We start from the raw sequence: 16,625 nt of genomic DNA, 5'->3' as shown, positions 1-16,625 counted from the left end.
TGAACCATTTATCACAATTGGGAAGTATTTATCATGTGGCGGGTACTACTATACTGATGCTTTGCACACATTTTTTTTTTTTTAATTGGGGAATAGGTACAGGACTTTATTGGGGAACAGTGTGTACTTCCAGGACTTTTTTCCAAGTCAAGTTGTTGTCCTTTCAATCTTAGTTGTGGAGGGTGCCATTCAGCTTCAAGTTGTTGTCCTTTCAGTCTTAGTTGTGGAGGGCGCAGGTCAGCTCCAGGTCCAGTTGCCGTTGCTAGTTGCAGGGGGCGCAGCCCACCATCCCTTGCAGGAGTTGAACCGGCAACCTTGTGGTTGAGAGGATGCGCTCCAATCAACTGAGCCATCCGGGAGCTCAGCGGCAGCTCAGCTCAAAGTGCCTTGTTCAATCTTAGTTGCAGGGGGCGCTGCCCACCATCCCTTGCGGGACTCGAGGAATTGAACTGGCAACCTTGTGATTGAGAGCCCACTGGCCCATGTGGGAATCGAACAGGCAGCTTTTAGAGTTAGAAGCATGAAGCTCTAGCCGCCTGGGCCACCGGGCCGGCCCTTGCACACATTTCTTTGAATTCTTTCAATAATGAAAAATGTGTAAGGTTCACTGTATTCTAATCAACAGATTTGATTTTTCCAATTGCTTACAAGTATGGCAGTTTACCTTCAACTTGAGTAATTAATCCAGAAATCTGGTCTTCCACATGCACCCAATCTTTATTCTGTGAAGCTAGAGTGCATTTGTTCAGCCCAGCATCCCTCCCCTTTCTTTTGCTAAAAGTCTCCATTCCCCTGGCCACAAAACCCAGACTAAACCAATCAAAAGAACTTACCTCCTTCAGGATTTTCTATATGGGAGCCAGAGAGGATGCTTCCTGCTTCTCTGTGAATCGGGAGCTGCTATGACTCCACTATGGGGAGAAAAGCTGACATGCAGAAAGAGGCAGGGATGGGCCATGTTGAATGTGAGTCCTAGTAGGATATGTCTCCAGCCCCCTTCTTTGTTTTTTTCCTTAAGCAGGTTGAGTTAGATTTGTCCCCTTAAGATCCAAGTGTATCTTAATGGCTAAGAGTGAATTTTGGAGTGCGTTAGGTCAAAAGCTGATACTGCCATTTAACAGTTAGACATTGGGCAAGGCAGTTAAACTAGTTAGGCCCCAATAGTAAAAAGGGTATGTGATAAGGGTGAAAAGAGATTTTGAACGTACAGCATTTAGCACATAGAATATGCTCAGTAAGATGTAGCATTATTAAGGCCAGTGAAGAGGAGAAATCAAGACTGACAGGATGCCCCTTCACTTCCTCTTAACAAAGAACAAAGGCCCTGTACTCCTATCTCCATGAAGTCTGGGACTGACTTTAAAATATACCAACAAATAACTAAGTAACTACATAACTAAATAAATTAATAGAGCGAACAAATATGGCAAAATATTTTTAACTGTTGAACAGATGGGAAAAGTCATTGTGCTAGACTACTTGTAGAATTTTCATAATCATTTTTCTTAAAAGAAAGATCCATTGAGATTATCATGCAATTTCTTTTCTGATTTTCAAGTATTGAGCCAACCTTGCATTACTAGAGTGGACTCAACTTGATCATAAAGGGTTGCTCCTTTGGAGAATCAGTGAATTTGGCTTCCTACTGTTTTGTTTGGGATTCATGAGGTAGATGGCCTTTAGTTTTCCTTTCTCGTGGTAACTGAGCCAGGATTTGGTGTGGGGTTGTACTGACCTCAAGGAATGAGTTAGATGGTGTTTTGCTTCTCTTTTCTATACACTGGAGGAATTTTTGTGGGGTTGGTGCTGTTTCTTCCTTAAATGTTTTGACTGGAATTATTATTACACTGTCCGTTTAGATCCTTGATCTGTTAGTCATTGTTTGTATACTTTGCAGTATAAGTAGAAATAATCTTAAAAACACTTTTGAAAAAGAAGGTGGGCAAAAGAAAAAAGAATTTTAATTAAAAAATGTGTCACTTAGCTAAGGGCAATGTAATCATTTCATCTTAATGACTACACTAAAATCCTCACCTCTGGCCTGGATAACAACCCTTTACACAAACTTTCACCACTACCATCATCACCACTGATATTTACCAGGCAGGACTACTGTGCTGGGTGCTTTACCTATGAGGTCGGACAATTAAGTTTGCACTCATCCTAGAAAACGTGCTACATACCTGATTGCTGAATATCACTATGGTCATGTTCGAAGTACTCCCCTTGGGAAGCTATGCACCGACGCCAGTGCCTAGTCCACACTTCAAAGCAATTTTGGAACTCTTTTTCTGGAAAGGCCATCAGAGCTGTCGTTCGTTATTACCCTGTCAATATTTCCTTTATCTTTGGGTAAAGAAAGAAGTCACTGGGGGCCAGATCAGGTGAGTAGGGAAGGTGTTCCAATATGGTTATTTACTGGCCAAAAACTCCCTCACAGACAGTGCTGTGAGCTGGTGCATTGTTGTGATGCAAGAGCCATGAATTGCTGGTGAAAAGTTCAGGTTGTCTAACTTTTTCACATAGCCTTTTCAGCACTTCCAAATAGTAAACTTGGTTAACTATTTGTCCAGTTGGTACAAATTCACAATGAATAATCCCTCTGATATCAAAAAAGGTTAGCAACATCCTTGCAACAAGTTCGCGAACTTAACTGTCCTACCTCACATGCCATTTTCGTTAATCATCACCATAAGCCTATGAGGTAGACAACAGTATTGCCTCCTACATTTTAGAAAACTGAATCGTAGCAAAACACCAGGATCTGGGACTTGAACCCCAGAAGTCTGCAGAGAGTGTGTGCTTCACCTGCTCATGCCAGTAAGGCATGGGGAGTCAACATGGCCTGGTGGGGATGGGAAAAGAGACAGACAACCTCACTCCAACACACCTCTGCCTCTAACTGGCTATCAGAATTTGGACAAGTCATGTAATCTTCCTGACCCTGGTGTCCTTGATGATAAAATGCAGGGTGTGGTCCAGGTAAGTCATTCTGAAACTGCCTGGAAGGCGTGGAAGTTTGGAGGCACCATGTTGGGGTCAAGCAGGATGAGCAGCTTTCCTTCTTCTGTATTATACAGTGGCCTTCAATAGAATTTCATTTAAATTAATGGTTCTGAGGCTTTAAAATTTTTGAAATCATTTGACTACTCATCAACGTCTGAGGTTCCTCTGTCCTAATGGCTTTAACAGAATTAGAGGAATTATTCTATGAATATTCTATGATGTATATTATCTATCCCATTATCTAAAAAGTCCTAATTAGACAGAACTATATTCTTCTAAACACAGAACTATCCATCACATCCAAACATTTATTTCTCTATAACCTTTCTAGAATAAATGCTTTACTTTTAAATAAATGATACCCAGATACCCCCTAAATTTCAATGATCAATCCCATTTAGAACTTACTTTCCCCCTATTAAATGACATTCTCCAGTATGTTATAATACTACTGTGTCCTTACACTACTTTCCATTTATTTCCAGTAGTGTTCAGTACAGACCCTAACACACTGTATAAGTAAAGTGATTATTGACTCTGGATAACAATAAACTCACTCCTCAGAGATTTAAAAATCAAAGCATCAGACAAAATGTAAGTTGTTATGAGACTTCAGTGTTTGAAATACATAACTCTTATAGCACAAACACAGTATTTACATTACAAGTTCTTTTTACAAAATATGTGTACCATGTTGAAAGAATACTGTTCAGATCATGATCTAAAACCTGTCAGAGTTCAAAAAGGACTCATAGAATATGGTCTCTGGAAATCCACTGTATAATGATTATATAAATAAAATATGGCTGCACATCAGGAATTACCCATACATAAAAACACTACTTCTCTATCCCAATAGTCAGCAAACAATGGCCTGGAAGCTAAACATGGTCTTGACGTCTTCAAAGGTTAAAAACAATTTTTTTAAATTAAACAACAAGGAAGAAAATGCAACAGACACATGTGACCTGCCAATATTTACTATGTGACTTTTTACAGAACAGGTTAGCTGACCCCTGCACTATATACAACCAATTGGAATATACCGATGAATATTAAAAAAGACAACACTGTAATGGGCTAATACCATCAGCAGTACTCATTTCTAAAATGAGGCACTTCTGTTAGAATATGTATATTTCCCAAACATAATTACATCTGGAAAGTAGCTCTGCTACTTAACTCTAGCCCTTTGTAATTAGGCCTCCACATGAAATCACAGTATATTTAGGGGCCGAGGTGAAAAAGGACAAAATATTTCAAATGTCAGTCATTAAGTTTGTCAGTAATTTAAGTCACTTAAGACCATTTACAGTCTTAAATGTTTATAAAACCCATAATTTAGATACTGCCAATAGGAGGTGATATTGCTACATTATTTAAATCTATAAAAACAAGTTTAGACATCCCAATTTGTTATTTTCAGAATAACAACTCATTAACTTAGTAGCTACTTATTTTAAAAATGGGAAATGGAAAAAAGAAAAACAAAAGACCAAAAATGTAAAACCACAGCAAAAGGGTTTGGATTGCAAACTGGGGTCTCTTAGCAATGGCTGCCTACGCTGCTCATGTTGAAGTTAGTTGGCAATGGTTGCCATGGGAACTTAGCAGCAGTCTCGTCAGTGAGCCTTTTCATTAAAAGAACGACAGGTCCACAAGCAAATGCTTTAAAAGTAAAACCAGTTCAGAGCTTCGCAACACACAAGTTTTCAGTGTGTTGGTTAAACAATTCCTGGTCAGTAGGCTATATTCACGCCACAGAACAAGTATTATACTGGATGTTTTTCCTTCTTCAGGACAAGCTGGCTAAACATCACATCAGAAAGACAACTCTGTGATGTCAAGCTTTAAAATGCTCAGTGAATGCTGAGGTAGATGATTTTCAAATGAAGATCTCCTATACCCTTATTCGATCAGGACTTGCTTCTTTCTGTATCCTCCTTCTGGGAAATATCTTCCGCTTAAGTGCAATTAACTAAATGAAAGACAAAAATAAATTTTAATTTCCACGTTGACAAACTTTAAATTTTCTGAGTCATATGACCTTAATCATTGTCAGTCTTATACATCAAAAACAAACAGCAAACAATCTCCATGATTCCTCCCCAAAACAAAATCAACCACTACTTTTGTTTGCCTTTGTAGGGTCAATATACCTAGAGATATGTGCCCACAAGATATTTAAACCCACAAGAATTTAAAGTATTTTGGCCCAAGCTTCACTTTTAAAGACCTATAACTACAGACTTCACAGAGCAATTACCAAGCATATTTATATTCAAGATGTCTGTTTGTCAAGTCATTTTCTATTGAAGGAGACTGGCTCTGTTTAGCCATGTTGTCTCCAGGTTTGAAAATGACTACACATATAAGACAGAATTCTTAAAAAAAAGAAGGAAAAAGCCTACATTAAAATACTATTATCATTTCCCCCTATACTTCAATATAACAACAATCATTTGAAAATATAAGTAATACTCAATTTATGAATGAGTTGTAAGGCAAAAAGTTCATTTGTAATTTACTAGGCTTAGAACCTGGATAAATATTTCTTTCTCAGAGAAACAGTTAATCCACGAGACATGTGAAACAGAAAATCTGACTATCATTGTAATAAAGTTTCGATGAGAAAAATAAACATGTCTTTTATGGTTTTAACTTGGGATCCTACTGTCTACTCATCCATCTTGAGGTGGAAGCGGGGCTTTGCCAAAGCATAAACCCCCATGGTTTGAATGATGAGCTAGAATTCTGGGGCAGAGGGAGAGGCAGCATTGGCTGGTTTGTTTGTGAGCATGGTAGAGGTTAAGGAATTTGATTCAAGTAGGTAAAGAGCAGGTGTCAGAGAGGAGAGGGGATTTACTCCTCTCTTCCTTCCTCCGTCCTCCTGCCTCTGGTTCTCTGTTCTCTGCTGGTATAGACAGCGGATGAAAGCCTGACCCTGCTGTTCCCTTCCACTGCCACCAGCTGCTCCCTTCAGCCAGGGTCCCTCTCCTTCCCCATCGCAGGCCAGCATACAGCAGACTCACAGGTTCCTCACTGCTCTTCTGCTCTAAAAGCAGATAAATAGTCTTTTTAAGATTTCTTTTTTTCCTAAGATTTTTACCTCCCAGGAACAATATCAACAAATATCAAGAACAAGATTATATTCCCCGGGGAAGTAGATGAAGGTTAAATCGCAGTCCTATTCGTCTGCCCAATTTTCCATTTCCTGAATTTCCTTCCATCTGTGGCAGGAAGCCCAGGAGCTGTTTATCCTAAAGCTCATGGTACTTCGACCTCCTCTTCCTTCTTGGAGTAAGTAAATTCAGTGCAAGTTTCCCGTGAGTGACAGCTAAAACAGCTCCACTCGGCAGGCACCTAGAAAGGAGGCTGAGATGAGGTCCGCTTGCCCTGCACCAGTCAGGTCAGCCCAGACACTGTTCCCTTCCTTCCTTGTTCCTTTTTCTTCAGAGCATTTCATACCTGCGGCTTACTAAGGATGCTCTTGTCCTTTTGTTTTCACCTCAGAAATCCCCCTCCTACTTCTGGACCTTTCTGAACCTGAAGGAGTTGAAGGAGGCTGTGTGCGTGCCTGCCTGGAGAACTCTCAGCAATTCAGAGGAAATGTTAGCGGGGAAAACGTAAGTGAGCATGAGGGGCACCGTCCACGAGGGGCACCATCTACAGAACAGTGGGCAGTCTGAAGAGAAGATACTACAATCACTTTTAGAAAGGTTAAAGAAAAAGAATTGGAAAACCCTAAAAAAATAGTATCAGATGAGGATTCTAGGTGGTTTTGAGTTAAAAATATTAGAGCTTTTCAGTTTTAGCTTGAACTCTGCAAGTTAATCTACTGAGTTCCAGGTAAAAAGAATACTGGTAATGGATCTAGAAGATAAATGAATAAAAAGACTTTTAGTTTGATGCCTAAATATTATGAAATATATTTGACATATTAACATATAAGCTGTAAGCCAATAGAAGAAATTAAAACTTTCTTGAGGGCAGCCGGTTGGGTCAGTGGTTAGAGCGAGGTGCTCATAACACCAAAGTCACCTGTTCAGTTCCCACATGGGCCAGTAAGAAACAACGGCTTGAGCTTGGAGCTAAGCTGTCAGTGGGAGGCTGGTTGGCTTAGTGGTTGGAGTGCAGTACTCATAACACGAAGGTCGCCGGCTGGATTTCCACATGAGCCAGTGAGAAACAATGCCTTGAGCTTGGCGCTGAGCCACTGCAAGTTGACTCAGTGGTTAGAGTGCAGTGCTCATAACACCAAGGTTGTCGGTTCGATTCCCACATGGGCCAGTGACATGCACCCCACCCACAACTAGATTGAAAACACTGACTTGACATGGAGCTGATGGGTCCTGGAAAAATACACTGTTCCCCAAAATTCCCCAATAGAAAAACAAACAAAAAAAAACTTTCTCATGAATTTATATTATTTTCTAAAAGAATCAGATACTAATATACCAAAAAATACTGTTTGATCCCTACATAAAATATATAAAACTTACTTGTTCAGCAAAAAATGAGAATATAGTAAACATAATCAATGTTGCTAGTACACAATGAGTCCAAAACTTCAATTTGTCTCTATATGCTCTCCTGTTCAGAGAGAAAAGAAACAATTATGTAGCATAGTTTCACTGTATTAGCTAGAGTTATTTATTTAGCAAAAACAACATGAAACACAGAAACACTGGAGGCAATCCTAAAATGTCAATATATGTTTCTCACATGAGTTTGATTTTTCATTATATTTGAATTAGTAAAAGTTATCCAGGCAGAGGAGAAGACTTCAAAAGAAAACTACTTCTAATATTTAAACAAAAGCACTCTTTCAATCATTTTTATTTATTCATTCATATTCATTTATTCACTCAGTCACTCAACACTTCCTGTGTATACAGAGATGAACAAAATGAAGTTCCTGCTCTAAAAGTGTGTCGTGTGAGGGACCCTGCTCGCTGTGCCATTTGTCCTGCGGGGCGGCCTGCGGGGTCTCTGGTCCCGCTCCCCACATAAGAACGCAGGACATGGTGAGGCCAAAAAGGAACATCCACGGAGCCACAGATGGGGGAGTCACACCACTATATTCTCGCTGGCGGCATCCGCCTCTCTGCAATCCGCGCTTGCTAGCTCAGCCACCATCTTCTTGGTAGCCCCCCATTTGCTGCTAGCGTAGCCACAGCAGTTATATTAGTGGCCAATGGCTCACTGGTTACAGCTGACGGCCAACTAGCCACAGCTGATGGCCATCCAATCACAGTTGATGGCCATTTACTACCCGAGTGAGCACCTTTCCACGTGAGGCCGAGAGCCTGGAAACTGCACTCCTGGCTCTGTCCCCGTAAAGTGTTTACAAGCCTGGGAAGTCACCGACATGCAGACAACTAGCCATCACACAAGATGGACAGAAATATGCATTATCAAAAATAAAGTCTTGTGGGAAAACTTAGAGAAATGCGGAAAGCACCTCAGAGATGGTGACATTTCATTTAAACCTGGAAGGCAGGGAGGGAAAGCTGAATTCTACAGAACTGAATGAAGCTTGGCATATTGGCATTAGGGAAAGCTAAGCCAGGGAACAGCTAAGGCAGGTGGCCATGAACTGTAGTTGTTCTGAAAAACCACATAATGGGTTTTAGACATAATAATTCAATGGAAAAGCGGAAGAATTGGCAGAGGTGTGTGTGTGTGTACAGAGAGAGAGAGAGAGAGAATGAGAATGAATATGAATCAGGGTGAACATGGTGACCAGAAGGATGATGTCACAAGCAGATGACCAAAGGCAGGCAGTCATGTTAGTCCCAGCATGAAAAAAGAATGAGGGGCAGTGAGAGTGAAAAGAAGGAACAGAAGAGACACATTGAGAGTAGAATCAACTGGACTTGGAGATAAGATACTGGGGATAAATAGAGGCAGTATAGCACAGTTTCCTCATCTGTAATTTGAAAATAAAGGAATAATTTATTATGAGGATTAAATAAACGCTTAACATAGGCTTGGAAGATATACTAATAACTACCAAATGCAGGCCTCTGCTGCGTTCCAGATTCTCATTTACAACTGTCTGGTAGTAGATGAGTCTACCTCAGGTCATATTATTTATGACGGTACTCTCCCATACACTTGTTCCTTCTGTAGTTCCTGTCTGTTGATCACAACGAGCTCAGTCAGTTCTAATGTCTACAGTGTCATTCAGAATCTATGTGTAATTTAAAGAGCTAAAGCCACAGGTTGTAATACAGCTAATGAGTTGCCCCAGCAACCGGAGAACCCTGTAATAGCTGGAGGGGAACCAAGCTTCCCTCAGCCACCCATCTACTGAGCACCTACTATGTGCTAGGGAGACACTGTGGACTCAGATACAAGTAAGACACCGTGTCTGCCCCTGAAGAGAGCCATGGTACACTAGACAGACTGTTTGCTGTACAATGCACAAAGTGCCATTCCCGAGAAAGAGAGCCAATCAAGAAACCAGGGAAAGGTGACAGGGGATTCAAGAGCACAGTGTCATGAAAGGAAAAAAGAAAAAGTTTCTAGGAAGTAGGGAGGGATTGGTGGGTCAGCAGTGAGAGAGGACCCAGAAGTCAGTCAGGATGAAGGAACAGAAGCCTCAGATCAGTGAACTGCAAAGAATACCCTACACCTAATTCGTCTCATCTGTACAACACGGAAATCAAAGTCCTGTCAAACTATGCTTAAGTCCACTCCTTTATTCAATTGAGCCCTTGAAGGTAAATTTAGTCACAAACTGGATTTGGGGAGTTAACACTTGAAACCATCCAAGGTCTCTTTCCTCTGAGCAAAAGGAAAGCGAAAATGGTGAGAAGCAAATCCAGAAGTTTCTGGAAGACAAGACTCATGATTTAGTAATAATTTCTCCTTATGAAAAAAAACATAGATATTAGCAATATACATGCTAATTGTCTCACCCAACTCCAAGACACCAAAGAATTCTAGCTGCCAGGGTCTACTCATTTCCTCTCTAAAATCTCTGTCAATTCTGTCTACTGCTTTCTCTTTATTTCCTGGGCGGTGTCCTTGGTTCACACCTTAACTGTCTGTTTCAGGACAACAGAAATGCTTATCACTTGTCTCCCTGCCTCCAGTTCCCAGACAACACTGCCTCGCTCCAAACAACTTACTCACCAGTCCAACCCTCACACTACCATTAGTTATCTTTCCAAATCATGAAATCTGATAAAGACAAACATCTTTTAAAAAAATCTCTCTCTTGGGGAGCCCCATCCTCTAAAGAAAAAAGTCGAATTCAGTTACAGCCCTTCACAATCTCTCCTTTCCCTCTCCAAAGCACTCTCTTTTACACCTCTGTGCCGTTGTATTCCTAGTATCTGGCATGGGGAGTGTGGAGCAGGGGGCAGGTAAGGGGTCAAAAATCTTCTTAAATTGAAAGATAAAACTGTCTTTATAATTAAGTGTTGGAAATGGTAGTAAAATAAAAGATGAAGGAAACATTACAAACCAGCTTTGGAATATAGTGAAACATGCAGGGGGTGGGGGCAAAAAGAGGGGGGAATCAGGCAGGATTTGCCACTTATCAGCTATTAATACCTCACCTTGAGAAAATCCTTCAGCTTCTACTACCATGTTCTCATTTGTAACATGGCAATGACAGTACCCTTCATTGTAAAGACTAGAGTAAACATACTGCCCAGCACAGTACAGTGTCTGCCATATAGCAGGTACTCAAGAAACAGGGTGGCTACTCTGATGGAAGTAATGACAATGAATAAGGCTCAGCAGATGTGCTCGGCCAGTGAGCTCAACAGAAAGTACATTTCAATTCTTATGCTCCATAAAAACTGTAAATGTATTTTACAAAGAAATTACAGAGCAAATAACACATTTAAAAAATTGCATCACTCTGAAAAAAAATACACATGTATATGAACCATGAGAACTTACCATTCCTGCAGCTCATGCATATGAAGGAAACGGTTTCTATACTCTCTTGGCAGCTCAAACTGGGATGGTATAGGGAACATGGATTCATAGAAGTCCCTAAGAACAGCCTTCACTGTCTGGGCATCTTTATGATTGTGGTCAATATTGTCATTCAGGCAAACAAACTTCCTGGAAATAACAGAGACCCAGGGTTACTGGTTAGCATAAGGATGATCCTGACTTAACAAAACAAGAAATATGGATTCCAAATATATTTAAATGGTTTATGTGCCAAGTTGTTACGCTTACTGATATGATTCTCTGGGGGAGTAATGTTCTGTATATTTGTCTTTGAATAGTTCTCACCTGTAACACAGCACTAGGAAAGATAATCTTGAAAGTGCCTTCTAGCTGTGGAAATAAATGAATGATTTCCAGATGGCATGCTCCAAAGTAAGTGTTTAATAAATGTAGTTAACTGACTGGAGCATTTTGTTAGCAACCAGGGGAAAAATGAGTAAGTACCTAAAACCAGTTCTCTGAACTGACCGTAGTATTACTCAGAGCAGTCACATAGATATTGGGATAGCCTCAAAGCTATACAGATTCTATGACTCTGATGACTCTTACTTAATATGTCTCCAAGCAAACTGTAAGATGCTCGAGTTCTGGCAAAAAGCAGATTACAGAGGTGCCTCCCTACTGTTTCAAGTTTCCTTCAAGGCAAAAGTCACTAAACTGAGGGCCCATGAAAACGGTAGGTAGATAACAGCACTTCTGAAGTACACTTGCTAAAACAACAGCAACAACAAAAAAAACACACCCGAAAACCAAAAACCAACAAAAAAAACCCCCACCAAACTTTAATCTATAATAATAAAGACCTCTCATATCCAGCTACCAATTTACAGGAAATACAGGGACAGAGGCACATGTTAAACAACTGGGATACAATCAGAGAAGGCCAAAGTGTAGAAAATATATAATTGGGTTTCTTCATATACACACACAAAAAATTATATAGTGAAAAAGGGAGCACGATATTGAAGGAAAACCCACAGACCTAATTGTAATGAATTTACTTGATGCCACTTCAAACCTACAAACTTAAAAAACATATACAAGGAAAAAATACATATAAAAGACAATTGGGGAAATGTGTACACTGACCAGTTTATCGTATTAAGGAATAATAAATGGTATTGTGGTTATTTTTAAAGAGTCCTTATAATTTAGAGAAATATATTGAAAATTTTACATAAAATGATACAATGTCTGAGACTGATGTAAAAATAATTGGGTAGTGGTGAAGGAGTGGGAGTGTTTAAGATGAAACCAGATCAACCATAAATAGCTTATTGAAGATGAGTAAAGGGCACGTGAAAGTTCATTATCCTAGCTATTCTCTACACATGGGGACTGCTTTAAATTAAAGAATACTAAAGAGGTATGTCAATCAAGTACAATGCATGAGCCTTTACTACATCCTGGATTAAAAACAAACAATAGCTATAATGATCATCTGGAGACAGCTGGGGAAATCTGAAGACAGACTATCTATTAGATGGTATTATTTAGTCAATGTTAAGGTTCATAGATATGTGTGAAAGGTCTTGTGGTGTGACTTCGTTTTAGAAGACATATGCTAAAGTAGGGGTAAAGTGTCTGGATGTCTGCAACTAATTTTCAAATAGTTCAGCAAAAACAAAAATAAAAAGCAAAACCTTTGCATGTGTGTGTATATGTGTAAATAGATGAAGAGAGATCAAGCAAATATGACAAAAGGCTGATAATTTTAAAACCTGGGTTAAGTATTTATGGGATTTATTGTACTTTTTAAAATAAAAATTTATTTAAAATTAAAAAAAAATTTTTTCTGTATCCTCGAAATTTTTTCAAAATTTGGGAAAAATTAAAGAAAGTATATGTATGAGACAAAGGGTGTGTGTGGATACAGGGTAGCTAAAGCAGACACTTCGGGGTGCCAAGCAAACACTCCCCTCGCCTTTTAAAGAGAATCTACACTTTGTTCGGTATTCCTACCCCCTTGAGCTGACTTGCAGGGAGGTGACCCCAGCCTAACCCAGAGGCAGCTTCTAATTAGTATGAGCTAATCCCTCCCCTTCACAGTGACTGGTGTAGGAAGAGGGGACAATACGTGACACACAGCATAGGGCGAGCCCTTTCTGCCTCAGAACATGGCTGTCTGCAGGGACATCTAGAACTGCGGCAGCTGCCCTGTCTCCAGCCTGAGGATGAAGCCAACACAAGCAGGAGGGCAGCAGCGATGAAGAGGTCCGAGGGAAAAGCAAAGCCTGGGTGCTGCCCAGCCCAAACTCCTTGTGAAGGAGATAAACCTGTCCTTAGAGGTGAAGTCAGTTAGAAGACTGATTTTCCCACTCCTCACTTAAAATGAGCTCCATAAAAGTAAAACAAAACAAGAAAGGGTTCAAAATGATAAAATCTGCTCAGGGTCACAGGGTGTATCTGGGCCTCGCAGACACGGCAAGTGAAGTTTGGCTTGCCATTGTGTCTTTTTAGTAAAATCCTTTCCCCTGAAGTACCACAGAGGTCTATGAATTCAACAACTCATCCAACAACTTGCAAACAGGCATAAGGATATAAAAGGAGAAGGTATAACTAAGAACTGCAAATTCTCAAATAGCATTACTACATACAGATCACTAATGACTGAGAGAGCATATGAACAGAATGGGTGAGGCAAAAATCACATACCAAAATTGATTCTTAAAGTTAAAATTATTTTTTAAAATTAGAGTAGGGCATTCCAGGCAGAGGGAAGAGCATGTGCAAAGGGAGCAATAGGCTGGGTGATTATTAATTATTGTGTCTTACTGTTTACTTGGCTTACGGGAAGTATGTATTTATTATTTTGTAGGAAATAAAGTACTTCCTGAATTACTAAATACACTAAATAAGCATTCAAGATAGTTTCATTTTTCTTAAAATTCCAATTTCTGCCCCTACCCTCAAACAAAAATGGGATTTCAGAAAAAAATACCATGGCTTGAACATGTCTAGAACTTTTACATCTCAGAGTATTTATAATTAAAATCATAATTTAAATGAGGTGAAACTGAAGACTTCCAAAACCATTTCAAAGACTCCGATAAAAAATATTTAATTTTAGAAATGCTGAGAGGCTCAGCTGTCTGGCCTCACGTCCCCTGTGATGCAGTCCCACCCCTTAGTGGCACTGAACAGCTCACGTCACTTGACTCATAGAAATCTGTGCATGAGTGGACCCTATCTCAACGCACAACTTATCTCTTAGTCTAAACACTACCTCCATCACTAGGCATTTCCATCTGCTCCAAATAGAAATAAGTCACTCCGTTCTCTTTAGTTCTGTTGCTTTTTTTTTTTCCACGCGTGTTTGCATGATTAAAGATAATTTTTAAAGTTATGGGAATTCTCTATACTTTCTGCTCAATTTTGCTGTGAACCTAAAGGCGCTCTAAAAAATAAAGTTTATTAATTAATTTAAAAATCCAGTACCTGGGGTTTTTTCTTATATCATCCAACTGGCCAACCACATGAGAAACATTGGTACGAATCATTTTAAAAGCAATTTCTTCTTCTCCCATGATTTCAAACCTAATTACCAAACATTTAAAAAGTGTAAATATTTACATGGTTATGAAAAACAAACTTTCAATAAGAAATACATTTTATGAAACTTTAACAGACTCAACATCCTCAGAATGACTTAATCTTTCAGTATCACATAAGAAAACAATCTCAAATACATTTTAAAAGAATGCTTAATAAACTATTGTAAAACTATATGAAAATACGAGATTCTTGTAATAATTATTCTTAAACTAAACAAAGAGGAAATTGCATGTCTACTTACCTATATTTGTTTTTGTCCTTATATGCTTTGTGGATTTTATCAGTTACCGGTTTACAGTTGGTTACTAGACTTTTAGTGACTGGTGGCTGTGAGAAAATAAAGACATTACATCAGGGCTAGGGACCAGGTAAGGCAAACAAAGCATCTGCCTCAGATGCAAAATTTAAGAGGGCACCAAAATACTTAGTAATCAAGACAATGTTTTTAAAAATCTAATTGATATACTATGGCCCGCAAGCTAATTGCCTGTTTTTGTAAATAAAGTTTTAAGTGGCACATATCTATATACTAATCCATGTCATATGCTAAACCAACCAACGCATGGTCAATGATACTTATAGTTTGTCTACATATTCTGATGGCTCCTGTGCTAACCTCTGTCACCAGCGGCTGCCACTCATCACACTGTGTCTCCTTGTGAGCCTTCCTGGGGCTCTCTGAGAGCAGAAGAGAGGAACACAGTCCCTGACGTGTACTGTGAATGCTAAATGAATGATTTCCTTCAATCAGGAACCAGATTTTTTATTGATTTGTTACTCTTTTCTACATTCATTTATAAGCGTCTTATCTGCAGTTTCCTATAAATTATTTATATATGGCTTGAAGATTGGCAAGGTGGAAAAAATTTGTAAATAACATTTTATTCTGATTTATTCTGAAAGCGAAAGCTATTCGTTATAGAAAATATGCAAAATACCAATGTGAAAAAGGAAATTAAAAAGCACCTACTATTTAATCTACTGTCATCTCTGTTACTTTTTGGGGTGTGTGTGTGCATGTGTGCGTGTGTGAAGGTATTTGGAAGTTTTCCATAGTTCAAATCATACTGTGTATATGGAACTACATATTTTCCCCCAACGAATTTTATTTTGTAAACATTTTTCCATATAGCAGTAAAAATTAATTGTAAGCATCAATTAATGGCTATATTACACCCTTGTCCCATCAATTCTAAATACACATTTTTTTTTCACATTATCACTTCTCTGAAACTGGGAAGCATTTTATAATTAACAGTGTTCCAATCATTTCAGCCAAGTGGCACTCCAACATATGTGTGTCAATCATCCACAGCCCCTTCTGGGAAGATCATGAAAGTGTCAGCATCAAAACAGCTTAGCTTTGATGAAAGATGGTATTCCACTTGACGAATACTTGTACTTCCTTGGTTAATGTTTAACCTCAGGACTATTCTCCCAAGCCAATGAGAATACTTTAGAGGTAGTTTCTGCCATCCTTAGTGAATAGGAGGCCTAATTATAGAATGTAAGCAATGGATTTCAATATTAGCTTAACATCCATTGGGTAGGAGAAAAGATATTCCAAAGCAAGATATAAATTATTCTGGATTATCTGTGCTACTTTCCACCAAAATTATATATACACACAGAGCCCACTTCTAGTTTTTGAAGTGCCACACAGAAATGGTGTAACTAACACCCGATAAGGACACGCTTTCTGTTTTTCATAAAAGAACGCATTCCACTTACCAGATTGGGGTCATAGTATGCTTCCTGAGTTGCGGGGATGTTGCTTAGTTGAGTGATATTAGCAGGAAGCATTTTCGAGCAATTTATTAACATGTGTTCCAGACCCGTTAAATCCTTAAGGAAAATAAAAGGATAAACCTCCGATGTACGTTACAAGTAATGATTGTGGTTTTAAAAATAAAAACTATGTAAAAGTCTCCAAAATGTTTAATAAACTCTATCTTCAAAGAGACTTTGACTATACGATTCTTGTGCTAAAGATACCCTAAAAAGAGCAGAACGAGACAAAACAAATACAAATACTGCATCTTCGTCTCAAAGTAGAACATCCCGGACTGTGAGGTACCATTTTA

General features: G+C 39.1%; 1 protein-coding gene across 1 annotated transcript in view; it reads right to left on the bottom strand.

Annotated features, from left to right (window-relative positions):
* Positions 1-3,532: 3,532 nt before the first annotated feature.
* The window catches only part of GNPTAB (N-acetylglucosamine-1-phosphate transferase subunits alpha and beta), a 61,663-nt gene continuing 48,570 nt past the window's right edge, over positions 3,533-16,625 (bottom strand). Inside the window, exons 16-21 of the mRNA XM_033117604.1 lie at positions 16,273-16,386; positions 14,783-14,868; positions 14,425-14,523; positions 10,927-11,094; positions 7,509-7,599; positions 3,533-4,984 (exon numbers count right to left, since the gene is read on the bottom strand). Of these exons, the coding sequence (XP_032973495.1) occupies positions 4,907-4,984; positions 7,509-7,599; positions 10,927-11,094; positions 14,425-14,523; positions 14,783-14,868; positions 16,273-16,386 (636 nt within the window). The 3' untranslated portion in view covers positions 3,533-4,906. The remainder of the gene's footprint in view (positions 4,985-7,508; positions 7,600-10,926; positions 11,095-14,424; positions 14,524-14,782; positions 14,869-16,272; positions 16,387-16,625) is intronic.

Source organism: Rhinolophus ferrumequinum, chromosome 10 (assembly GCF_004115265.2).
Source record: "Rhinolophus ferrumequinum isolate MPI-CBG mRhiFer1 chromosome 10, mRhiFer1_v1.p, whole genome shotgun sequence".
NCBI lineage: Eukaryota > Metazoa > Chordata > Mammalia > Chiroptera > Rhinolophidae > Rhinolophus > Rhinolophus ferrumequinum.
Note: the sequence above shows the minus strand (reverse complement) of the source record. Positions and strands in the feature narration are given on the sequence as shown.